Raw genomic sequence first — 27,261 nt, forward strand, 5'->3', positions numbered from 1 at the left:
GATAGCAGCCAGGTGCAGGAATTAGGGATTGTACTGTACCTCCCTGGATCATCGGGTTTTATTGAATGCATCTGTGTTTGAGAAATGAAGCCACAGTGAATTTCCTCTTCATGTGTCCCTCTTTATTCAGGCCATGTGAGGTGTGACTATGGAAGGCCAAAATGCAAAAAGCTCTCCAACCAAGAGGAATGATGGAGGCAGAGGCGGGCTTGCAAACATCAACTTAGTTGATCTAAAGTTAAGGAATTCAGCCACTCTGACATGGTGTATGATTGTGGAGTACAAACACAGAAAGGAGCTGGTGAAACAGTCACGTTTGTAATGCTGAATGAGGAAACAAGACGTGCATATTCTTTGGATCACGTTGCTGAAGAGGAGTAGGCGTGTGCATATGACACAGGACTAACTGAGTCAAATGAGAGCATTGGATGGAGTGACCACAGGCACAGCTATGTAAGAGACACTCTGGTGTACAGTTCCTGACAATCAACATACAGCTGTGATTCATGCCACATATGTGGCTTCTCAGGGGACAAAGGTGGTTACTCAGCAGACCAGGAACAAGCAGATGATTTATGTCTGAAAATATTGCAGCATTTGGTCTACTCCTGTCGGACAACAAACAGGTTTGAAGTTTTTTATAGAAAGGAAAAAGCAGGAAGCAGCTCTGAGTGTTCACCATGCCTCGGAACAGAGCCTTCTCAGAGCCGGAGTACTCTGCAGAGTATTCGGCAGACTGCTCAGTGACGCTGCCCTCTGACCCTGGGCAGGCGGTGGGGCGGACACATGAGGTCACTGTTCGGAGCTCAGGATGCTGCCTTTGCCTCCCTCGGTTCATGCGCCTCACTTTTGCGCCCGAGTCTCTGGAGAACCTCTACCAGACCTACTTCAGACGGCAGAGACATGAAACCCTGCTGGTGCTTGTCGTGTTTGCCGCCCTCTTCGACAGCTACATCATCGTCATGTGCACGGTGGTCTACACCACTGACAAGTTGGCCTCTGTTTTGGTGGCATCAGTGGGACTGGCAGCAGATATCATCCTCTACCTGCTGTGCCGTTCTGGGCTGCTGCCAGATCGCATTTCGCGGCGGGTGGTGCCCTATGCCCTGTGGGTGCTCATAGCAGCTCAGATATTCTGCTACTTGGGTCTGAACTATGCTCGCTTCCACCAGGCCAGTGACACAGTTGGCTGGCAGGCTTTCTTCAGCTTCTCCTTTTTCCTGACTCTGCCTTTGAGGTTGACACCCATCGTGCTCATCACTACTGTATCCTGCGGGGTCCACACCCTGGTTCTGGGAGTCACCATCGCCCAGCAGCAGCAGGAAGAGATCAAGGGGGCAGCACTTGGCAGACAGGTAAGAGTGGGAGGGGAGAAAGAGAGGTGAGGGACAGGTAGATGTTTGCCCTGAAATGCATTTACTCGCCTGTGAGTAATATTGTGTAGCCAGACCTCCAACTCGTCAAGTTTACAAAAGTTTAAGAGTTTGAACAGAAAAATTAGGTTCAAAAAGGGCAGTGGGCCAAGAACCAACCAGAGCTGCTGTTTCCAGAGCTGACTGATCAAACTGTTTCCACAGGGCTTCTAAAGGTCACATTTATGGCTACAGAACAAGCAAGGGTATTGTGTTTGCTACTGATACTAAAATGAAACTGTTGACAAAACAATCTTGACTAAAGGTCCGCTTACTCGCTTGTTCCAGAGATTTTGACCATTTCACACAATCCTCATCAGCAGATGTAGTTGTTTCCCAAGAACTGTAGATGTCTGACACAGTTCTGACTTCTTATGACTTCAAAGTTGAGCTTGACAGTTCATTGTTAAGCTTGGAGACAGCCAATAAAAAAAAAACAGTCTCAACTCAAGGTCCACTTACCAGTCTATATATATGCATATATATATATATATATATATATATATATATATATATATATATATATATATATATATATATATATATATTAGAGAGATTTTTAACAAAAGATGCTAGAGCTCTCAAATATTCAATTTTTTATTATTTATTATCAAATATTATTACTACACACTAACACAATCAGGCATACAAGAAGTTTTCCTGAATACAAGACGCTGTAAAACTGTCTAAATGACCATTTAAATCAGGAACTATCAGATAAAAGAATAAGTCAACAAGATTAAGAATCTGATCAGACATTGGATGCTAACTTTCTGTGCTTGACTGTTTTTTACTCACTTCTATGGACACATTGCAGTCTGTACCAAAAAGTATGGTTGGGTTGATCACCAGCCTGAGTCACGTTATCAAATAGGTTTTTGTTATAGTTAAAAGATTTTCTCCAGACCAACTTTAGCTTGAGACTGAGGTCTAAACTACACAAAGCACACCTTTAACTTTACTGTACAAACACCATGTATGCATAAATACATTGAAACTAGTCCGGTGCATGGACTGAACATGCAAATGTTTATATGCAATTCATAATGCTGTATTGTACTTCAAAGGACACATTTGACAGAACTATTGGTATTCTAGTGTTTTACTGTTGCTTTAGCTGCTTTTTTTAAAACACATTTTCAGTGTGAAAAAGTTTGGGCTCAAATTAGGTAGTGCTTCACTATAAAGTTAATCACTGTTTTACTCAAATGTTCATTATCTAACGTCTGTGAGATTCTCAGTCGTATCACATCTCATCAGAAGGATCCTTAGGTTTTATCATTATCAAATATTGCTGTAATTAAATCTTATCAAAATAGAGGCTGCAATGGTCATTTCATCAACGGTCGTACAAATAGCAATGAGACAAAATGTACAAATTATTCAAAAGTCAGTGTTTAAAAATATGTAGAGGAAAACTTCCTCTCAAAAAGATTCATTTTATTTATTGAACATACTGTAAATATATATATGATGTGGCTTAGAGTCTGACAAAATGATTAATGTTTACTGTTTCTGTGTATCAAGCACAATTTTCAAGTTCTATTCAAGACACCAAACGTTAGATAATCAGATAAAACATCAATTCTAAGTCTCTTTCGTAATCAGTTATACAGTAAGAAAATGCGGCTATTTACACCACAGTAACAGAAACTCTGTACACTGAGATAATAAACAGAAGGTAAGACATGCATTGTACTGATGGTGAAGTGATTAGAAAAAATGTTGCAATGATGCTCACCTGAATGTAAAAATATTGCACTGATTTACTGCTCTGTGTAGCTTGTAAGTAGCATTTGAACCAGATCTGCAAATAACTCATTTTCATTATTGATTTATCTGTCTTTTATTTTTTCAATTTATCAGTTTTACATCTATTCAGTGTCAGAAAGTAGCCCATCACAAAAACACAGAGCCCAAGGTGACATCTTCAAATGACCTATTGTGTCTGCCCTCTCGAATAACGAATCAATTATAAAAATAGTTTCTGTCGATCAACGAATCAATGAGCGGACTTGTTTCAGCACTAATGTGAGCTCTGTCTGTATTGTGAGGACAGAGCATGTGATTGAGTGTTTTTCTCTCTATGACCACAGCAGTTTATAGTGAGTCATTTCTTTGCATTAACAAGCTACTCCAGAGAGTCAGGGTACTCACAGAAGACAGATTGAAAGAAGAAGAACGGTTGAAAGCAGCAGAGGCTGACATATCCTGACTTCAAGCTCAAAAAACACTGGATCCTACATTCCCCATGATGCAACACAATAGAGACTTCTATAATCTCTCATTCAGGATTTCTTTTCCTCCTGGTGTTTACTTTCTATATTCTAGAACAAATTGACCTTTTTCACACTGGACATTTTCACTTCATAGTCATAGCAGGAAAATCATCAGGTGTTATTAATAACATTGATGGTGGTTCTCTTCTATTCAAATCTCCATGTCAGCCAGCCAGCATGCACAATACAAGGAGCCTGAAACTGAAGCAGCTAAATGGAATCCAGCAATCATTAATTAGATTATTTTCACCTGTGCTGTTACCACTAACAAACTTTTTGACTAAATGTCAAAAAGGCCTATTGGCATCCACTGCAGTAGTTGTTGAAAGCTTTTTTGTCATATACAATATATATTTGTTGTGTTAGCCTAAACCAATTTACCCTGATGATGTCACTGTGACATCATGAGGATTGTTTTCTCAGGCTTTGCTGGGAGTCCTCTTCAAAAGTGAGACATGAGTGTCATGTAAGAACAATTGAAGCATCAACTCTGTTCAATCCACACAGACTCCAACCTCTGTTCAGCCATTAGTGCCCTCAGAACAGCTGTCCTGACAGCAGCAGCTGAGAGGATACCTGCCAGGCTTCACCAATGGTTTCCAAGTAGGCAACACAAGGGATAAGGGAGGAAAACAGCTGTGTTTTTTATTTATTAATTTATTGGTGTCAATATAGTGAAATCAGAAAGCAACATGGGGCCCCTTGATCAGTCATTCTAGATGCAGTCCACAAGTTCACAACATATAAAACAGAGGTATTTGAATGGCTGGCTGTTGAGATTATGCTTCACTAAAATTGCACCAGAAAAAAAGACTCTAGACTCGGAGCATTAAAACAACGAAGGAGATCTTGTAATGTCAGATTGGTACAAAAAACAGAAGTATATCTGTTCCATGAGTTGAATGAGTGACGAATGGCAAAAACGCTTCAAAAGGCACTTAAGGAAGCTCCCACAGAAGACATTATTCAGCCTGTTTGAAAACTGAGCCAAAGCAATGGTAAAATCCTGTATTACTATTTCATCATCAGCTAGCTGCTTCTTGCAGATTTCTAGAGGGTTTGAAACAGGTGATGTTCAGATAAAGATTTAATGACCTTTTTATGGTTTTGTTTTTTTTCTTTGAGTTTTGTAATGCATCATTTAAACTCTGCCAAATTATTCATTTGATTTTAATTAATTGACTGCTGTTTTTTTGAAAAATGGTCAATATATTCATTGATAATAATTTAGCAATGTAAAAGGCTAATTATTCAGCTGGCACACTTCAGACTTTTACATTAAAAAACAGATGAGAAATGTGGGCTTTATGTTTAGACAGTGACATGCATACTGTACTTTTACATACAATCACATGACACAGACCTGCATTTGTGTGGGTTTGCTTGGAGGACAGTCTTGAAGGAGTCGTTAACATGAAGAAAGTGATGGCTGCAATGTCAGATATAGAATCACAGTGAGTGTTGAGTCTCAGAATGACACTGCATTTTATTCACTCGATGCAAGGATACACAGTAAAATAAGAAAATATATGAATTCCAGTTTGTGATTTTTTTTCTTTGAGGACAAATGTTACATTAAAGGAATAGGCTGGAGATATTCCTTTCAATTGTCAATCTTTCTTTCTTTCTTTCTTTCTTTCTTTCTTTCTTTCTTTCTTTCTTTCTTTCTTTCTTTCTTTCTTTCTGTCTTTCTTTCTACCTATCGGAAAGCCTAATATATCTTATTCCTCTGTGCCATAGAGCTCCACTGTTGTCCAAAAACTATTAAACCTGTCAATGAGCCACACTGTTGCACTGGGTAACATGTTCCTTCATTACCATGAACACACACACTGTTTTGACTCATTCCCATACACATTGTTCTGCTGCCAGAAATACTTAAGGGAGCACCAAATATGGATTAATACGCTGCTGAAAATAGTCCCCAACAAATGCACCATTTCCTCCTGTTTGAATAACGTTTATTAAAAATGACAGTGACCAGATGTTTTAGGTATGTTTTACTTAGACTTTTTAAATAATTAAACTATATATTTGTGAGCTGTTTTTAAAGACTTGCACCTTTAGTAGAAACCTATGGAAGTGGGGCGCCACATACAGAATAGGGAAGTCAGAAAGTATTCCTAATGTCACGTCCTGTCTAGCCTCTGTTCCACTAGCTTTGGTAACTCAATGCAATCTCTTACTCAGCATTTCTTTCACTGGTCCTTCGGTCTGAAAATAAAGTGTGGTCCAGATGTTTACTTTCCATATTTTAAGACAAACTGGCATCCACTAGAGCACTGCATATTAGAAATGGAAATCTTTGAAAACAATTGCTTTGTGAGCATACAGAAAAGTACAGCTCCCAGGAGAACTTACCAGTGCAGCATATCCATAGTATTCCCAACTCTTTAGCTGTAATATCTGCTGTCTAAAAATGCTGTTCAGTCCTCTCTGCCCTGTCTGAACTAACCGTTTCCCCTCCACCAATGGGCTGGCTCTGTTTTGCCAAGCCGTGACGTTCAACCTGTGATAGTCTAGGGCTTATGGGAAATGTTAGTTGTTAAAGGCCATGAAAAATTAGAAATATTGAATACACAACAATTTTGTTTTTTGTTTATTTTAACCATCCTTATCTAACCATGGAGTAAATAACACAATGCACTTTTGAATAAGGTTATGTACCAAGGCTGGATTTTTAGTTATTTGTGTTATTAAAAATGTCAATGGAATTTTAAATGAGGTGTCTCCACTTCTGGAACACAATGCAAAAGTTCTGGGTTGAGTTTGGCTTTCTAATGAGAGATGGACTAACACATAGTTGATTTTGGTCTTTTCATGGGATTTGTTGACAATAAGAAAAATGTAGAAGAATGCCTGCTTTATGCCTGACTGAGTCTAATCATGATCTATAAACTATATACACATAAACAGATGTCACTGAGCATATTATGGAAGTTTCTCAAGTGTTGAGCACTGAGCAGAGAGAAGAACAACAGCTGTAGAAAACACTGAGCCCTCACAGGCCATTATACAACATATCTGGAGTGTCTACTATGTTCAAGGCCATGTACTCTTTGGACATTGACACTTCAGGATTGTTTATGGCTCTTCACACCTCATTGAACTTTCTATAATCAGACAATTAACATAATACACCACAATAAACCAGAAGACTATTAGAATTCAAAAGAAATCATAAAAAACAATAGAAATAGTAGTTGTAATGGTTGCTGGTTCCAGCTTCTCAGTTGTGAGAATTTGCAGCTTTTCTTTGTCTTATGTGATAACTGACCTTCTTTTGGTTTGGGACTGTTGGACAGACAAAACAAGCAATAAGACCATGATCATCTTGGGCTTTAGGAAATTGTAATTTAACATTTTTCACTATTTTTTGACATTTAATAGACTAAACAATGAGTCAAGAAAATAATTTGGAGATTAATTGGTCATGAAAATAATCATTAGTTCATATAACAGTCGTCCTCTGGCTCGTCCCTGTGTCTGTGTGCGCTGCAGCCTCAACGTCACACACACATGCTCTCTCTCTCAACTGCGCATTCACTATGCACTGAGCTATTCCTCAAAGGAGCAACACCACTTGTATAACAGATGTTAGTTTAGAAAAACATCTTAAAATACTTCTTTCTTTTTTTTTAAATTCCCCATTGCTTAGGTCCGGCAGGGGTTCAACTCAGGCCCAGTGGGCCGCCGGGCTTGCAATACAATGACAGAAACCCTGTAACATACGTTCACTAGCTAGTACAGACACAGTACAGTAGATTATCATTCACATGTCAATTCTAAAGGCTACAATGTAATAGTTTGATCCTAAGTTCATACTTTAATCATTGGGAAACACAATTGCACTCAGAAGGAAGTATTAATGCTAAACAACATGGGAGATAAAGCATAGCACATTACATTTCTGGATATACTAATCATTTTTTGTACATAGATCACTGAATTGTACCATAATAATCTGATATCGCTGAATATACTATAATACTAATATATATAATATACTACCTCACAAGCTTAATTTGTAACCTATAATGGCGAAGCGGGGTGTAACAAAAACATCTGGTTGCTTACCCAGGGCCAGCACAAACACATGTTGGCAAAACCTCAGAGCTCACTATCCTGATCGAAAAAATACTGAAAAAACTGATAATCCAAACCATATGGCTTTCTTCCTATCTTACTGGAAGACCTTTTTCTGTTTCTATTGGTAACTTTGATTCAAGTGAAGTCGGCATTCCATGTGGAGTCCCTCAAGGTTCAATTCTTGGTCCACTGCTGTTTAATTTGTATATGCTCCCACTTGGGTCCATCACTCAGCAATACAATATTTCATGTCACTCCTATGCTATATATATATATATAGTATATGTGTGTGTGTGTGTGTGTGTGTGTGTGTGTGTATAGATTATAGCAACATATAAGTGTTCAATGGATAAGATTAAATTAAAATACATTCTTAAAGGCTTATAAGTTTATGATTGACCCAAACAATGGATATAATCCTTACTCAAACATCATCTCAACCATTTTGCCCTTTCCAGGCAGAACTCAAAAGCAAAATAATATTGGTAAGGAAACAAGGAGGTGTGAAAAACAGGTAGATAACCATGAAAACCACCTGTGGTTATACCCATATCACATTGCTCTATTTGTGAATGTTGGAAAAGTTTCCATTAAAGCTAGACTCTTCAAAACTTTCTGTCGTGCCCGTACTGTTTGTGTTCATGTTATATTGAGCCCTAACTATTGCATTCTGTTTTGCTTTCAAGCTTCTGGCCAATATTGTGATCTATGTTTGTGCCATAACGGTGGGCATCATGTCGTACTACATGGCAGACAGGAAGCATCGGAAGGCCTTTCTGGAGGCGAGACAGTCACTGGAGGTCAAACTCAACCTGGAAGAGCAGAGCCAACAACAGGTCAGAGGTCAAACAAAACAACATAACTGTGTTTGCATGTGTGTTTAAAGGGATATTTAGACATTTTGGGTAATACACTACTCTGTGTGTCCGGTACAGAGACAGCCAAGCCCCAATTCCCTTATACTATTTACAATTTACAATTTACAGTTTCATTTAGCAGACGCTTTTATCCAAAGTGACATACAGCTGATACAATACATGCACGGATCTAGTCAGGAGAGAATAACATAAGTATGTGCCATAAAGCTAAGTTTGAGTCCAATAGCACGTGGATGCCAACAGGCAGTGCACAGAGGCAATGCATAGAGTGCGTAGATTACATAGAAGCAGATTTTTTTCTTCTTTTTTTTTCTTCAGTCCATCAAGTGCAGAGGTGTTTGCGAAAGAGCTAAAGAATCTTGAAGATTGAGAGGGACTCTGCGTATCGAACAGAGTTTGGTAACTCATTCCACCAGTGGGGAACTACAGAGGAGAAGAGTCTAGCAAGCAACTTAAGGCCCTGTTGTTGTGGTGGTACTAGGTGCCTTTAATTGGCAGAGCATAGTGAGTGTAGACCGGAATGAGGGAGTTCAGGTGGGCGGGAGTCGTTTTAGTTGCGAGTTTTGTAAGCAAGTGTCAGGGTTTTGAATTTGATGTGGGCAGCAGCTGGGAGCCAGTGAAGGGATATGAACATGTGCTGTTTTGGGCTGATTGAAGACCAGCAGTGCCACCGCGTTCTGGATCATCTTTAGAGGTTTGAATGTATGTGCAGGGAGGCCTGCCGGTAAGGATTTGCAGTAGTATACTAGGCAGAAATGGTAACACTGGCCCAAGCATTGGAATGGTCCTCTGATTGGTGCGCTTGAGCCATTCAAATGTTACATCCAGTCCATTGTTTCTTTGTTTGTTGTTGTTTTTTTAATGAGTAACTGGCAGATTTCACACAACAAGCCTGGGAGGCTGCTGCCATTATACAAATGAAAATGCAAACTGATGTTCTATTTTCAGTGGTTAGGGTAAGGGACATCATTCAAAATCAAATGGAAAAGTCCAGTTAGCATTTGCATTTTCAGGATTGGGTTGCACGTTGTCTGTCAGAAACATAAAAATCCCAAGTCCATTTCACGTTCTTGTTCTAATCTCCACTAATTCTATCTTTGCACACAGATGGTAAATGTATTGATCTTCACAAGAGTACTTTTTTAGCCACACTAACAGTGTGACTGTAGGAATGTTTACCATAGGAATGCAGTGTTGCTCAGTCCACCATTTTGCTTCAGATGGAATGTTGACAACTATGGGATGGGCTGACATGATCATTCATGTTCCCCTCAGGATGAATTGTAATAACTTTGATCATCACCTGACTTTTTCATGTAGCGCCATCATCTGGTCAAAATCTCAGTTTATCCAAATACCTGCTAAACTAATAGTATTACCATCAGCTTTACTTTGTTTAGTACTAATTAGCAAATATTAGCATGGTAAATTTAGAAGTGGTTACATGGTACAACTCATACCTACTCAACAAGCATGCTAGCATTATCATTGTGTCGTGTGTCACGTGTTGGTGTGTGTGTTAGTCTGGCAGATTGATTGTAACACTGGTTATGCCTGAGGTGAAGCTAAGCCTGAAAACTAGCCTGACTGGGACCAGGTTTGTCTGGAGTGATACATTTCCATGGTAACTTATGTCAGACTTATTTAAACCTCCTTTATGAAACAAGATTTCCTGAAAATAAGCTTTAGTTATGAAATCAAATCTGGCTTACATAGAAATCTTGCTTTATTAAGTAAGGTGTGTGTGTGTGTGTGTGTGTGTGTGTGTGTGTGTGTGTGTGTGTGTGTGTGTGTGTGTGTGTGTGCGTGTGTGCATGTGCGAGTGTACTGGTTTGTTTGGCTTCTGTCTGTTTTAGCGGGTACTGTGTCAGCTCTCGTCCTCTCCTCACATCTGTGGCCACTGGGCATTCTCCATCACTACTATTTATGGAACAGATGGTTAGAGAGAGAGAGACAGAGAGTGAGAGAGAGAGAGAGAGAGAGAGAGAGAGAGAAGGTTTTATGAGGAGTGATGGAGAGGACAAAAGACAGCAAGAAGGCTGATAAAACCACGAGTGGAAGAAACTCCTAGAATACTAATGGAGAAGCACAGGCTGCTGGGAGACAAGGGCCGTCAACCAATCAAGGAGCGGAGCATCCGATCACTGCCGGTTACCTAGGCAACCAGCCTCCTGAGACGATGTCAGCTGTAATCACAGAACCAGACCGCTCAGCCATTTGTTGCTTCTCTGCCTCTGTCAGGTTTTGATAAGAATATTGAAAGCTGCCACGCTGCCCTCCACCCCCACTCCTCTACATGTACACTGTGTGTGTATGTGTGTGTGAAGGCCTGCTTTGAATATGTATTGACACAGGTCAAGTGTGTGTGTGTGTGTCTGTGTGTAATAGAGGCTTTTGTTTTATTTGATAGTTCAGTGTTGTCTGTCTTTGTGGGACTGGGTCACTGTGAGCAGGATCTCTGCAGCCATGCTGACTGACAGTTTGAGGGCATTCTGTAAACACATAGACTGCTGAACATTTCTTCTTTTCTTAAGAAGGTTTTTTTTAAGCTTTTTGCCTTTTTTTGACAGACAGTTTGGAGACAGGAAATGTCGGGAAAGAGAGGGGTGTGACATGTAACGCAGGTCCCCCGGCCAGGAATCGACGCGTGGTTTTTGTGGTATACGCCTTAACCATTAGGCCACCAGGGCACCACCATTTCTGCTTTTCATCATTATATAGTTTCAGAACTCAACTCCCCCTGAAATCTCAAATTTTCGTTTTTACTGTTTGTGCATAAATGAAACCAACAAGAAATGTGTTCATTAGTGGGCTTTAGAGGTGTTGGCAGGTGTATCATTGGACTTAGTTTGGACAGAGCCAGGCTAGCTGTTTCCCTCTGCTTCCAGTCTTAATGCTAAGCTACGCTAACCAGGTCCTAACTCCAGTTTAACACACGGACATGAGACATTAATATTCTCATTTCACTCTTGAAAAGAAAGCAAATATGCATATTTCCCAAAATGTTGAACCATTCCTTTAAGGGCTTTCTCTAGCTAAGCTGTGCACTACTAGTTAGTTCTACAACAGTCTCAGTATGTGTCTGTCCTCCACAGGAACGCCTGCTGCTGTCCATCCTTCCAAAGCATATAGCAGATGAGATGCTGCAGGACATGAAGAAGGAGCCCAGTCAGAAAGAGATGCAGCAGTTCAACACCATGTACATGTACAGACATGAGAACGTCAGGTAACTTGCTACCGCCGTTAGGTTTTAGGGTGCTGATACCTGAGGTTTGTCATGCAGTTGCTGTGTGTGCCTGCCTTAGGGTGGTACATTCATATGTAGAATGAATATTGTTGATTGATTCTTTTGATTGCAAAGCAAATAGCTGCATACATAAAGCTGTGTAACAGTATGGTCTGAGCCTGAAACAGCCACTGTAGCAGGATGCTGCACTGTACTAATATGCTATCTTGTATCTGTCTCTTGTTGTTGTGCAGTATTTTGTTTGCAGACATTGTGGGCTTCACCCAGCTGTCATCATCCTGCAGTGCTCAGGAGCTGGTCAAACTGCTCAATGAGCTCTTTGCTCGCTTTGACAAACTGGCTGCAGTGAGTTTCACATTATTACCAAACAACAGTGATCTTATGACATTTACATGTTCCAGTTCTATACATGTATGAATTTTCATGATGGGTCACATCAAGGTTACAAGAAATTGTCAAATATTCTAACTGATATCTGGACATTTAGCATGAATCTTACATTTGAATTATTTAGGATCATTTTAAATGATTGATTCAGTGATATAGCTTGCAGATTTGGCCCATTTGTTGTGAGTTTGCGTATTTTCCTTATTCCCAAGGATGACTGGCCTAATAATTAAATGCTGTATCAAGAGATTTTATATTTATTATCTAGTTTACATATTTAAATATATATCAATTCTGCAATATAAGTACAATAAGGATCCTCTTGTTTGACCTTTATTGTCCTGATAAGATTCTGATAATGTCACTCGATACAGATACTAATCTGATACCAGTGCTCTTTTTCTCTTAAATTCAAAATCCATCCACCTCTCTGAGTGGAACTTATTAAGATCATTTAGTGGTGTGTAAGGTAACATTAGGCTATAACTACACACCAATTCTGCAAAGAATAGGACAGCATTTTGGGAAATGTACTTATTCTCTTTCTTGCCTAGAATTAGAAGAGGAGATCGATACCATTCTCCTATCGTCAGTTAAAGGATAGATTTTGAGTTTTTAAATAGCTAGCACTGTCCAGACTTCAAAATGACACTTACCAACATGTCTAAAGATCACTGATAATTACCTTGTATCTCATTCATTTAATCCAGAGGTTTTCAAACACTGAGGCACACCTCCCCAGCAAGGTAGTTGAAGGGTGGGGTCAGATGGTGTAAGGCACAATCTGACATGCATTGCACATAAACGTCCATATATCTGCTTAGAAATCATAAAAGAGGCTTCAGAACTTTCCAGAGAATCATGTTTCTCATCATACACAGTTACAGAACCGTTACTAGACTAAATGCTATCTTCTCTGTCAGAAATATCACCAGCTGAGGATTAAGATCCTGGGAGACTGCTACTACTGTATCTGTGGGCTGCCAGACTACAGAGAGGACCATGCTGCCTGCTCCATTATGATGGGCCTGGCCATGGTGGAGGCCATCTCGTGAGTACAGCTATGATACTGGCCTGTGATAAAATCAGTCAGTGTCAGTCACATGGTTGGTGTGGAATTGATCACTCTGATGGACTAACATTGATTTTCTGTGGACTACAGCTGTGAAATAAAGTGAACACTGGTTTGCAATGAGAGGTCATTAACCTCCAATTGATTCTGATGCTACATTTTGGTCAGATTCCACACAAGTGTGCCTGAATGGATTTACTTCGGTTTTGGTGTCCCATGATGCACTAAAAGAGATACTGTATATCACTCAGTGTGTTTACATGCAGTTAGGTAACCAGGTTACAGTCAGCTCTTTCCAGTAAGCTGATTTCTTAAATGCTATGTAAACCAGAAACCTGTTTACTGTTATCAGGGTAGGGGATTAGTGAAACCTGGTCTCCCCAGCTAGATTTCTCCCAGAGCGTACCAATATCTCTGCAATTAATACAAGTAATCAGGTTTCTAATCTGCTTTTTAGTATGCATGTGCATGACAAAAGATTCATCATTACAAGGAGCATGCATCTTGTATTTAAAATAATTCCATCCAAAATTGGACTAAAACTGAAACTAACACAAACTAGCCTTTAAACAAGTCAGTTTCCACTACTGAACATTTGACTATTTTCACACACTTTCATGCTGTGAGAGAAAGCACTGTTCTCTCTGTCTGCCTGTTTGTCTGTCCTCTCCTCTCACACACACCAAAACAAAAAAACATAAATTGATTGCAGTCAGAAAGTGTCCTCAATCAGTAATACAATTAAAAGCAGTAAGCCACACTTCCAAAATAAGGTAGAGGGTAGGGTAGAAATTAGGGATGCACAATATTATCGGCACATCATTGGTATCGGCTGATAAAAGCTCGATGAAATATCGGCATTGGCGAATTCTGCCGACTATGAGAGGCCAATATGTCGCCTTCCCCTCCGCCGCCTGACTGTGCTTCCTTCGACGGACTGTGTCACCCCGACAGTCAGTCACAGGAGCTGCTGTGTTCGGCTGCACAGATAGGAAACACTTTGGCTGACAGGATGTACTACTCTGTTTGGGGGGGGGGGGGGGGGGGGGGGGGGGGGGGGGGGGACTTCTTTTTGGTTTATACCGCCACCTTCTGCTCCGGAGTGTGGACCTGAGATTAATTCTACACATTAATCCTGTATAATAAATTCAAAGAAAACTCTACTGCTCTACTCACTTGGCAGGTTCAGGTTCAAGTTTTAATGCTGAGCTCCTGAACTCCAGTCTTCCGAAGGTCTTTCTTGATCATACTTAGTACAATCTATGCTTGCATGCATAATAGTCTCCTCAGCCAGCTGGAAAAAATATGTGCATATATCGGTATTGGCATTGGTAATCGGCCACAATGAGTTGGAAATATCGGCATATCGGGTATCGGCACAAAATCCAATATCGTGCATCCCTAGTAGAAATCTGGTTACTGATCTGTTGCATGCACAGTACCAGTCAAAAGTTTAGGCCCACCTCTCCATTCACTTGAATGAGAAAATGTATCCAAACTTTCAAATGTACATGCAGATTTACAATATCCAGGTTATCACAGTTCATGATCACTTTTAATGGAGATAAATCACCATGATAAATCACCAGCTTCTCCTTAAGACATCCATAAGGTACATGCATGGTTAAATTCAGAGGTTTGGATCACAACCCATCAACACCCGACCACTGACCAATCAGATCACTGGAAAAAGAGAGTCATTCCTACAGGATCCTGACATGGACAAAAGATCTAAGTTTACAATAAAGTGACAGGAAAAAAAAGAGCAATATATATTCAGTAGAATCATTTTACATTTCCTGGCTTTCCATTTCCACTCTAGTTTTAAAACAGAGCTAACAAACGGAGTGATAGTTAATGGCACTAAACACATAATGATGAGTGAAGCTGCATTTCAATTGTGCAAAGTTTCTTTCATTCCTAAAGGGATTGCTGACAGTGTTTATGATTTTACACTCTGAAGCACAGAATAACATGAGGTGACTTTGTGGCGATATTGAAAATACAAAACTAAATCCTCTGTTGTCTTGATAAAAGTATTAGAAAAATAATCCACACACTGTTGTCACAACCTTGCTCAAGGTTAGATTAAGGAGGGGAGACCACACATGAGTTATAACTAAAATAGATTCAGTGTACATAACTAAGAGATAAATGAAACTAAACACAACCAAAACCAAACATGGGGGAAGCCAGAGGAGAGAGGGCAAATGACTGACTGCCACCAGCTAATATAGAAGCCTGTCAGTCCAGGGGAGTTGAATCTCCCTGTGGACCCAACTCTGCCCACCAGGCTCCTGCAGGGAGAGGACAAGGAGTCTATCCAGAGAGGGTCATCACATTGTTAGCTCCAATCATTATAAATGCAACATTTGGGTCAGATAGACCTCATCAGGCATTAACTACCTTCCCTCTCCTCTGCTTTGGGAGCAGAAACAGTCATTATTTTAACTTTTTTATGTGTGTCCCGAATAGTTTTTTTATCATCTGACAAAAAGCAAAAGATATACTAAAGACATATATAATTAGTCGCACACCTCAGCCTTATCTTTAATATTTAGGAATTATTTCTCATATTTCTACATCTTCTGTTGTAGTTATGTGATTATATTGTTTACATTTCATCTCATTGAATATCACTGTGCTGTCACTAAAACCAAATTTCCTGTAGGTATCACCATTTCATTTCATATCATATTAAGTACTTTATTCATTGTTCTGATGATGTTGCCCATAATTAACAACATGCAGCTACAGGCTCTTTCATATGAACACACTCCTAGCTGGAAAACCCAGAGTTGACTGAGCTAGTTCCTAGCCAGCTTCCTGATACAGGTTATCCAGGACAGACAATGTTAGGTGTAGTGGAGCCAGCCAACCCAAAGAGAGCCAGGCTAAGTTGAACTTGCTTTGTGGTACAGGCCTCTGGTTACTTAAGTGTATGTAAACACGAGAGAAAGAGTGTTCCATGGGTTGAGAATGCATTTGTGGTGTCATGGCAGTCACAGTTTTAAAACGCCACAGTTGTGGTTCCTGCTGTTTTTATTTAATGTGTATTTAATGCTGTGTAAACCAACCACAGATATGTCCGGGAGAAAACCCAGACAGATGTTGACATGCGGGTTGGAGTCCACAGTGGTACAGTCCTCGGGGGAGTGCTGGGTCAGAAACGCTGGCAGTATGATGTCTGGTCCACTGATGTCACTGTAGCCAACAAAATGGAGGCTGGAGGGATACCAGGGTAAGAACAGACATTAACTGAACAGTACCTCTCTGTTGGTCAAGTTTTTAAAATGAAGTTATATCAATCCACTATTGGTACACTGTTGATGTCATTATATCATCTTTCAAATTATTCAGTCCATGTGTTGCTCTTGGCCCATTTATTTCAGTGTCCCTGGGTTGGATACAGGCTTTGAAATCCTGAATTAAAGATTTCAAGATGTGAGCTGAACTAACTACCAGATGAATTATTACCATAGATAGATGGATTGATAGCTAGAGCTAGCTTTATTAATTACTGCAGGAATGGATAAAGAAAAGATAAAGATAAAGAAAAACATATTTTAATGCAGGTGTAAATGCACTCAGAACACAGTGTGATCAGAATACGATCATATTGGCACAGCGTGACCACATTCATAGGAAAAAATTGGTCCATTAAGTTGAAAGGTCACCTAGCTTCGCCTCTTCCTGCCAACTAAACAATCAGAATCAGAAAGAGGTAACATGCCATGTTAGATGTGATGGGTAAGTATATGTGCAGTATACGATTATAGATTTTACATTAATATAACGTGTAGTTAACGGTAAATGGACTGCATTTATATAGCACCTTTCTAGTCTTCCGACCACTCAAAGTGCTTTATACTGCATGTCAACATTCACCCATTCACGCACACATTCATACACTGATGACAGAGGCTGGCATGCAAAGTGCCAACCTTCTCATCAGGAGATCTAATTTAATACTCATTCACACACACTCACACACCAATGGCACAGCCTTCAGGAGCAATTTGGGGTTCAGTATCTTGCCCAAGGACATTTCGACACGCAGACTGGAGGAGCCCGGGATCGAACCGCCGATCTCCTAATTAGTTGACTACCTCCTGCTCTACCTCCTGAGCCACAGCCGCCTTTGTCTATTAGTGGGATAGAGTCCATGTCAGTGGGGGTCCCGGGCCTTGTTGATGAGGCCAGCTGCAGATGGGAAGAAACTGTTCTTTTGGCATGAGTTTTGATCTCAGCCTCCTGGAGTGGAGCATTTGTCCAGGATGGGAGGGGTCGTCCATGATCTTACCTGCTTGCCTCAGTGTCCTGGAGGTATGCAGGTCCGGGAAGGACTGTGGATTGCAGCCAGTCCCCATCAGCACAGCGGATGATATGCTGCAGTCTACCTTCATCCTTGGTAGCGGCAGCAGCGTACCAGATGGTGATGAAGAAGGTGAGGATAGACTCAGTGATGGCGGCGTAGAAGTGCACCATCATTGGGACTGAGTTCCTTCTGAAATCTGCAACCATCTCCACTGTCTTTAGAGAGTTGAGCTCCAAGTTGTTTTGTCTGCACCAAGTTACCAAATGGTCAACATCCCACCTAGTTGGTCTCATCCCCACCAGAGAGGAGCCCAGTGAGGGTGGTGTAATCTGCAAACTTCAGGAGTAGAAAGGACCCAGCCCAGTGGAACCAGTGCTGATGGTCAGGGAGTTGGTGATGTTCTTCCCCAGCTTCACATGCTGCTTTCTGTTAAACAGGAAGTCTGTGATCCACCTGCAGGTGAAGTCAGGTACATTCAGCTGGGAGAGCTTGTCCTGTAGAAGAGCTGGGATGATCGTGTTTAAGGTGGAGCTGAATTCCACAAACAGTATCCTGGTGTAGGTTCCTGAAGAGTCCAGATGCTGGAGGATGAAGTGGGGGGCCATGTTATATGCATCTCCTACAGACCTGTTGGCTCTGTAGGCAAGCTGCAAGGGGACTAGGAGTGGGTCTGTGATGGATTTGAGGTGGGTCAGTACAAGCCGCTCAAAGGACTTCATTACCACAGTGGTCAGGGCGACGGGTCTTGGTCTTTTAAGTCCTGTGGTCCTTGGTTTTTTGGGGACAGGGATGATGGTGGTGGATTTGAAGCAGGCTGGCATGTGGCATGTTTCTAGTGAAGTGTTGAATATGTCTGTGAACACCAGAGACAGCTGGTCAGCACAATGCTTTAGGGTGGAGGGAGAAACAGAGAGTCCGGCTGCCTTATGGCAGCAAGCCCTGTAAAAGCTACAAGTAGTCTCGGCAGCTATTAGTCTTCCCTCGTGAAAAAGCGATTTAGAAATGAATGACGTCTGTTAATGGCAGCAGTTTCCTTGACCAGGGATGCAACATGTTTGTTGACAAGCCTGCCAGTTCTGCACAGCTGATTTTAGATCTGATCACAATGTGGTCACAACTGAGAAATAAAGAATGCATTTTAATACCAGATGTAAATGCAAAGACCCATGGATCAGAGATCATTATCCAGGTACAGATAACATGTTAATACCAGGTGTAAATGGGACTCTGTATCACCTACCTAATGTTGTGTCATACCACAAGGCTAGTTGATGGTGATATCAGCAGTCTGGCTGGTTGACCTCTTTTGACTTTGTCCAGACTACTCTTCTCTTGATGAAGGCACTTCAGGTTTTATTTTAGGGTAAAAGGTGGATGGCAAAATTCAAATTGTCACAAAATTCAAAAAAACAAATTGTTGTAAAAAAACTCAACACCTTTGATCTGACTCTTCAGGAGTCTCCTAGGTGTGTTGCATCAATTGCTAATCACGAGTCAGACCTGTGCCCTATGATGTTGATGTTCTTAGTTCTTAAACTGACTTACCTTAACATTCATCCACAACTATAGGTATATAAAAAATATAAATACCCAAGAAAGTACAAAACATTTTAGTGTATAAGGAAGGAACAAGGCATCAACAACTAATCCCATATTACTTTGCAAGTGATGTCATAAATTACCTACCTAATTTTCATGAAGTTGAAATCAGATGCCATAATGGCTTTTACAGGAGCCTCATCATTTCCCCTGTTTGACAGTTCAACAGTACAAAAGTCAAACTTCTTTCGTTATTTTCATTTTATTTAAATTACAAGAAGGAATATAAGACATGATATAAATTTAAAGCTGCATTAACTGATCTGTTGGCCACTTTGGGGCAATGAAACAAGGTGAGCACAACATCTGACATATGATCACCTTATAAAGTTGATATGACAAATGTGTTAATAAATAGTCTTTTTATCCAGCAGACAAAGAACAGTATGATGCATTTGGAGTTGTATTTCTGTTCACCTGATGATTGAAGTCCAACATTGACTCTCTTTTGGTTTCCATCAACTCTTGAAAAAAAATATCTCGCTCTTTATCTGCTAAATACTCCACGGTGTTGACCAGCTAGGTGCTAACTTTGTATGCTGTTTGGAGCTGTGCAGGTAAAGAGTTTTTTGCTACCTGTTGCTGCTGGAAGATCAGTTTTAAGAGAGCAGAATTTCATAAAACCAAAACAATGAGCTAAAAGAGGCTAAAGGTTCTGTAGATCAAAATTTCTCTGTGGGTTCATCGCCACAAGTTCGTCACTACATGTTTCATGTGACCCTTAGTAATTAAAACAGTTGTTAAAGTTACTACAAGGAACTTTCATTTTGTGTTGATTCTAGCGGCCCCTGTGGAGAAAAGCAGTAGTGCTTTCCTGGAATGAGGACTGCATTCCCCATGAGCACAACTGCCTCATGTTGTAAAGATCTTGGCTAGCATGTGCATTTGTTTTTGAAGCGAGTGAAAGAAAGACGCTACTTATTTTTAGTACTATTTTTCTTTTTTAAACACAGCTGTTTGCAGGATGCATAGCGATGAGGTAATGTATCTATTTGTGGCAATGTAAGATTAATACTTGTAATATGATGACAGTGAAGCAAAGTAAAACTTTGTTTTAGTGCCATTCATACACCTAGGCTACATGTAAGGCTGCATTTACACCAAATCTGGCAATGCAGCAACTTCCCACAGGGTTGTGTGGAGGTGTGCAGAGGTATGGGTGTTTAGTTATGCTTTAGGGTGTAACTGCAGTGAAACAATCAGAAAGTAACGTTTTATTTCTCAGATTCACTCCTTTGTTCTCACTACACCACCGCTGCTCTCTCTCTCTTGCTGGTGCTCTCAGCTCGCTCGTGCTCTCTCTCTCTCTCTTCTCTTTTTTATAATATATAATATATATAATGACAACAAGTCCAACTTGACTTTTAATATTATCAAAAAAATAGAAATGTCCTCCCCCTGTTCTCCCCTCATTTAAGTAATGTCTTTAGACTCCTTCATGCTGTAATGCAAGGTGATTCATCTTCCTTGTTGGCAAAATGACCAAAATGAGTCCTCCTTGTTAAGAGAGAGTGCAGGGGAAGAGGGGTTGTTTAGTTGAATATGTTAGTCTAGCCTGCCGGACTCATTGATCCTATATCTGACTGAGGTTTGTACAAGTTAGTATCTATGGCCCCAACCATGGCTCTGAAATATCAGTAGCCTAACTGTGCTGTGTATTGATAAATCCATGGTGCTGTCTGTGGTTCTGAAGTAGCAGACAGATTTGTAATTCCACCTTTTTCTCTCAGTTCCACCCTTCTGTCAGTTTTTTGGATCTATAATATCTATCTACTAAAGGAAAGAATCTCTGTCTGTGCATCTGTATGTCTGCGTGTATGTCTTTTGCGTATCTCTTGAACCGTTCATCCGATCTACTCCACATTTGGCAGGTGCATTGCTGACGAACAAAGGGAGTGCAGTATGAAATTTGGTGCAATTTGGACAAAATTCAATGTCTATGTCTATATTCCATTAAATTTAAATTATAATCACAAGTATAATATCAAGAATTAGGCTAGGCTTGTATGATAATCCTGCAGCACTCCCATTGGGCCATCCCCCTGTTAAAAAATAACAAATCACCTACTGGCTATATTTAATGTAAACATAGGGTCTTCCGGTCTGCCTGCCATAAATCGTTTCATCTGATTTTGCGGGGAATCTGACGTGGTGGCAGGCATTTAGAATAACTAATCTTCTCGCTGATGGTCTCGTTTGCTTATGTAGGTCAATCGGAAGCATCAAGAGACTGTTTTATAACCAGTTAAAAGTTCCTTGTAGTCACTTTAATATAAAAAATACTGATTAGTGCAGCGTTAGGAAATAAACTAGTCCAAAACAAAATAATATAACTGAGCACAGATGTTCATTCTTCAACAGTTTGACAAATAAAGTTAATTCAAGGTCTGTTTAATATTGTTTTCCAGAGCTCTCAACCACATTTTCATTTTTATTTTTTTTTATTATTATTACCTAGTCCTGTGAGGAATCATATCTCATACTGCCATATGTGTATTCTTATGGATATGGTTACAATGACAATTAATTAAAGGTGAATTTCAGCTAAATCCCTACATTTTAAATTAATTGAGGTGAATTTGACTGAATATAGTATAATATGTTTTAGCAACATTATACCATATTTTCAAATGATTAGGGAAGTATTATGAGCACTTTTCAGGGCTCCATAAAATCTACAGAAGCTCGTTCATGGTAGTTTGGTAGATCAGTAACTTGTCTGACCTTTGACCCCTCTGTATGTGTGGACCAGCCGTGTCCACATCTCACAGAGCACCATGGAGTGTCTTCATGGGGAGTTTGATGTGGAGCCAGGGAACGGAGGCGACCGCTGTGACTACCTGAGAGAGAGGGGCATTGAGACCTACCTGGTGGTTGTTCCTAAAGGACCTGTGGGAAAGAATGGCATCAACGGTGTAGTGAGTCAAATCTGCCACACACCCACACAGCAAACATTTGAATATTCAAACATACTCAGGCAGCTGATGCGTAGGGAAAGTGATGAAATATTACATGTAAAGTCACATTTGAATACCAAAACTAGAATTGTATATTGTTTAGAAACATAAGATACTGTATGTTCAACATTCAAAATATATAGATGTGATAAGGAATGTGAAAAAGAAAAAATGAAAAGCCTGTTGATTACCAACTTTTAATAGTCATCACTCTGTACTTTTTCTTGTTTCACATCAGAAGCTGTCTGTAACCTCTTCCAGTGGAAACTCCCCGCTGTTAATCAACACCACAGAATGTAATGGCAGTGTTAACACAGCCTGCACCACACCAGAGGAACCTGAAGAACTGGACACAAGGGTAATGAAGGACTGCAGTCATTATTTAGATTCCAATGTCATGTAGCTAGAGTCCCACCAGTGGCTTCCAAAAGACAGCAGCTTTTCTTTTACAACTCGCAATTCAAAAGTGTTGGAATGTCAAAATACTGATCACTTTATGGTCATACAAGCATTTGGACCACAATCAATTCCTTCAGTGGAATCTCTTCACCAGGAATGTCGCCACCATTTCCACAGTTTTACAGCCGCAACAGTAGGTTACAGTATATACCGGGCATACTGGGACAAATCCCAGTAGGTCGTCAAAAAATATGTTTTTTGGCCAGTGGATCGTCTAAACATATCCGTTCTTACTGGCCCTCTCTGTATGCCTGTCATTCAGAGTGTGCATGAGAGCGAGCTGCATGTCTGGCCATATTCAGACCAAAACAAGTGTTGCAGCGCACTGCCACAGCGTTGAGTGGAGGGGTGTGGGTGTGTGGGCGTGTTTGTGCTCTAGAATGTAACCGCTGTGAAACAATCAGAACATAATGTCTTATTGACTTGATTCACCAGCTTTCTTGCTACCACTGCCCCGTCTCTACATTCACTCTCTAGCTTGCTCGATCACAGCTGCTCTCTCTCTTTCTTGCTGATGCTCTCAGCTCTCTCTCTCTCTCTCTTTCTCTTGTCTTTTTTAAAATGAGTTGGGAAGTCAACAGAAAAGTCTAACTTTACTTTTAATGTTATCAAATGAAAAGAAATGTCCTCCCCTCATCCTAGTAACGTCTTTGAACTCAGGCAATCACAGCCGAGCACCCCCCTTTACTCTCACTGCCGGGAGAGGGAGACAGAAGTCCCACGCTCCAGCTTTAAGTTTGTAGAATGGAAATCACAGTCATTAAAACCAAAAGGGTTTATCCCTTTAGGCAGATTGCCATGAAATTTGCTGAGCACATTTATTAGATTATTATGAGATAATAATGAATGTGCTCAGGAAATGTCATGGTAGTCACCTCATTAGATTTGGATATCTCTTGTCTACTAGGGGACATTTGAGCTCGATAGTAGCACTAAAACATGAGGAATCAACCTGAGTGGATCATGAACAATCATAGCACATTTTATCTAAATTTACTCGTACTGTAGGTTACTTTATCGTGTTGATCAAGTGGAAATCTTGACCTGATGTGTTCAGAGGCGGTTTCTTGCTGTGGAGTGATGTGTTAGATGGACAGACCAGCTGACTGACATAGCTGACGTGCCACTGATATTGTAAATATCAGATATAGACTTGTTCCCTTCTCCAGCTTTCTCTTTGTGGGACTGCAGGTCGTGAATCCATCTTTCCCTAACCCTCGGAGAAGGCTACGGCTGCGCGACCTGGCTGAAAGGGTGATTGATGCTCAGGAGAACGAACAGGAGCTCAACAAACTGCTCAACGAGGCTCTGCTGGAGAGAGAGACAGTCCAAGCGTAAGTCAAGAGCCTGGCTGTTAGAACCAAATGCAGATTACCTTAATGATACTGCTTTACTCCTTGTCAGCTAATGTTGCTTATATTTTTTCAAGTTAAAACCCCTCCATCTCATCTACAAAACTGTGGGTTGCTGAAAAATGTATTACAATATCAGGTAAACTGTAGATAATGTAATACCAAAAAGGTGGACATATTATGCCTTTTTTGATTTTTTGTCGTTTACATACTGTTATCATGTCAGATGTTAAACATGGTCAACGTTCCAAAACTTGAGGTGAATGTATGTAAAATGTTCCCTGAAAGTCAAAAGCCAGGATTTCAACTTGCCCTCTACTTCCTCCTCATTATGACGTCAGATTGTTCGTGCATGCCCACAAATGGCTGTCCATTCTGTAGCCTTTGTTGCTATGGTTCTTCCATGTGTTGTTCACATTGTCCACTTGCATATTTCTGATTGGATTTCGGCTTGAACATGTATGGATGTATTGGAGAAGTTTCCATTTTGAGTAAAGTGAAATACTACTACTATTGTTTGTTTACGTAGCATCCTGGACTGCTGGAAGTCTGCCAAGGGGCAGCTTCCTGAAGCTGGCAAATCAAAACAGAGTGGGCGTATCGGGCGGGGGGTCTAAAAGAGACAGCTGTAACAGCCTGTTTCAGACAGAGGGGCTGCTGAGTATAAGATAAATAAGGAGTCATGCAAAGATATTCCAGTTTAGTCCCAGACTATAAGTGTACACCCATACATGCTCATGATACGTCCCCTTTAACATGTGATGTAACTGCTGAGGTTCTCTTGTCTCATCAGTCTGAAGGGGAAACACACCAACCAGCTCTCCCTGAGGTTTGTGGATCCAGAGCTGGAGACTCGTTACTCGGTGGAGAAGGAGAAGCAGAGTGGAGCTGCCTTCTCCTGCTCCTGTGTGGTCCTGCTCTTCACTGCAGCTATGGAAGCACTCATAGACCCCTGGTCAGTTCACAAGGCCGGCAGTGGTCTCCTCACACTGTTTTAAAACATTTTTATTCATTTATTATGTGGCCATGTTTGATTCATGTCGTACTCTGGCTGAGACACCTACCCAGAGAGCAAACGAAAACAAACCCAAGCTCACATGGTCTTGGACACAAATCATAAATTTACAAAATGATCCTATTATTTATCCTGTGCTGGGAGAAATCCTCCACTTTTGTGATCTCACACATTTTTATCCATCACTTCTGCAATGTGTACATTTTGCACAGGCCCACTGCCTGTACCATTGCTTTTTGCAAGATTGTTTTCTGCCTATCTGCATGCAACTGTTCATGACTTAACACAGACGTGTGTTAGAGAGTCTGGACTTGGCCTGTTGACTGCTCTCAGTGCTGTACATCTCTCTCATGGTCTCTGTCTCTTGCTCTATGTTCATGTGTTGTTGAACAGGCTGATTGCAAACTACATCACCTTTGCAGTGGGAGAAGTCCTGCTGCTAATCCTGACAATCTGTTCTCTGGCTGCCATCTTCCCAAGAGTGAGTTCCAACACATTTTCATACTTTTATAAATGGGTGTTTTCTCATGTTTTCACTATCTTTACACATAATTAAGGCAACCTGTAGCCCTATGACTACAGGTAGCAGCACCTTATCTAATTATGGCAACTGCCAATTACTATGTCAATAACATGATGGAACTATTTCTTAAAGAACAGTATATCCAGTCCAGTACTCCTGTGCAGCATCTCTGGCTATAGCGCAGGCTGTCTGATGCAGTTGGTGAGCACAGGTTTGGTTTTGGTCTCTGTACAGGCATGATGGCACAAAACCCGGCAGCCTCGCTGTTATGACAAGATTCCAAAATGCAGAAATCAAATACAGAAATGTTCCATGGTGAAACTATTTCTTGGTGAACAACAGTCGAATGAAGTGACTGCACAGCTTCCTGAAGTCTTGTCATTACAATGAGGTTGCCAGGTTTGGTACCATTTTGCCTGTACAGAGACCATAACCGAAAGCTGTGCTCACAGACTCTATCTGGAAATCCACACTATAGCCGGACTGATGTCTTCTTATCTCATTGTCAGAAAGAAAGCAAAGTATTTTTCCCAAAATGTTGAACTATCCCTTTAAAATCCTTTGTCTAGAATCTAGATATTTTACGACTTTTTTGAACATGTAGATATCCTCTTTTGTAAAAAACATAGTTGTATATTTTTGAGTTTGTTGTATATACTCTTAATACATTTAATGATGGTGCAGTGTATTGTCATAAAGGACCGCATGGTGGTGTAGCTGCCACCCTTTGTACAGCATATGTACTTGTTGTGAGTTTGGCATGGAGGAGTACTTTGATTCAGCCTGATAATGGAAATTTAGATGCATTGATATCCAGCAGTATTGACTGCCCCTCACAAGCAGCACTCAACCCAGGTCAATCAGCAACACGCATACAGTCAGGCAGTCAATCACACGGCCTGTGAAAATGCAGAGTCACTGGAACTAATGCTCGAGGCTCTTCAGTGCTTATCAATATTGTATCAAATCTCACAATGTCACGAGCCTACAGTACCAGCTCCATGAACTCAACACAGTCCATTAACAGAGGCACGTGTGCATGTTATCATCTTCACTGTACACTGTCACTAGCCACAGACCTTTTTCACAGCAGACATTTTCACATGTCATAGCAGCAAAAACACAGGTGCAACTATTAACATTAATGATGCTTGCATTCTGTGTAGCTGTCCCAGGTCCAGGGCTCAGGTATTATGGCGACTGAGACAATCAAATGCATTGGTGTCATCGTTCATATTATTAGGTCCACCTGTGCTTTTACTGTCCATGTCAAGTCAAAATGTCTGCTGAAAAAGGAGGTGCATAGACTTATTCACCAGTACCCGAGTCTGTGTTTGCATCGCTCCACACACAAATGAGTTAGCATGTTTGATTTCCAAAATCAAACATCAGACTTAGGTTGAAAAATAATGGAACACATTTTTAATCAGTTCACAATTAGAGTTGTTAAAAATCAGTGGCGTTGAAAAGTAGCAATACAACTAACCTAAAAGCTCATCTAATACATACCCACCCCATCCAATTTTCCAAGCTGGGAACGAAACCGCAGTTGGAGATGGAGAGGGGCCTTCCTGACAGTGCAAATATAAACGTGACAGCATGAAATGGCGCATGCTTACAGATAGCATAACTCGCTATATAGCCAAAGAGATGCAGCCATTCAATACGGTCAAA

The 27,261-nt window shown here is 40.6% G+C and overlaps 1 protein-coding gene across 4 annotated transcripts in view; it reads left to right on the forward strand.

Moving 5' to 3' along the window:
- Positions 1-27,261, forward strand: part of adcy3a (adenylate cyclase 3a) — a 44,586-nt gene that overhangs the window by 1,034 nt on the left and 16,291 nt on the right. For 3 of the 4 annotated variants that reach the window (XM_067602535.1, XM_067602537.1, XM_067602536.1), the window contains exons 2-12: positions 131-1,355; positions 8,467-8,616; positions 11,754-11,884; positions 12,139-12,250; positions 13,216-13,343; positions 16,447-16,605; positions 22,034-22,199; positions 22,477-22,596; positions 23,889-24,031; positions 24,843-25,004; positions 25,458-25,545. In XM_067602535.1, coding sequence (XP_067458636.1) covers positions 681-1,355; positions 8,467-8,616; positions 11,754-11,884; positions 12,139-12,250; positions 13,216-13,343; positions 16,447-16,605; positions 22,034-22,199; positions 22,477-22,596; positions 23,889-24,031; positions 24,843-25,004; positions 25,458-25,545 — 2,034 coding nt within the window. In that variant the 5' untranslated portion in view covers positions 131-680. The remainder of the gene's footprint in view (positions 1-130; positions 1,356-8,466; positions 8,617-11,753; positions 11,885-12,138; positions 12,251-13,215; positions 13,344-16,446; positions 16,606-22,033; positions 22,200-22,476; positions 22,597-23,888; positions 24,032-24,842; positions 25,005-25,457; positions 25,546-27,261) is intronic. The other variant, XM_067602538.1, reaches the window with a different exon arrangement.

The sequence above is a fragment of the Thunnus thynnus genome, chromosome 10 (genome assembly GCF_963924715.1).
Source record: "Thunnus thynnus chromosome 10, fThuThy2.1, whole genome shotgun sequence".
In the NCBI taxonomy this organism is placed as follows: domain Eukaryota; kingdom Metazoa; phylum Chordata; class Actinopteri; order Scombriformes; family Scombridae; genus Thunnus; species Thunnus thynnus.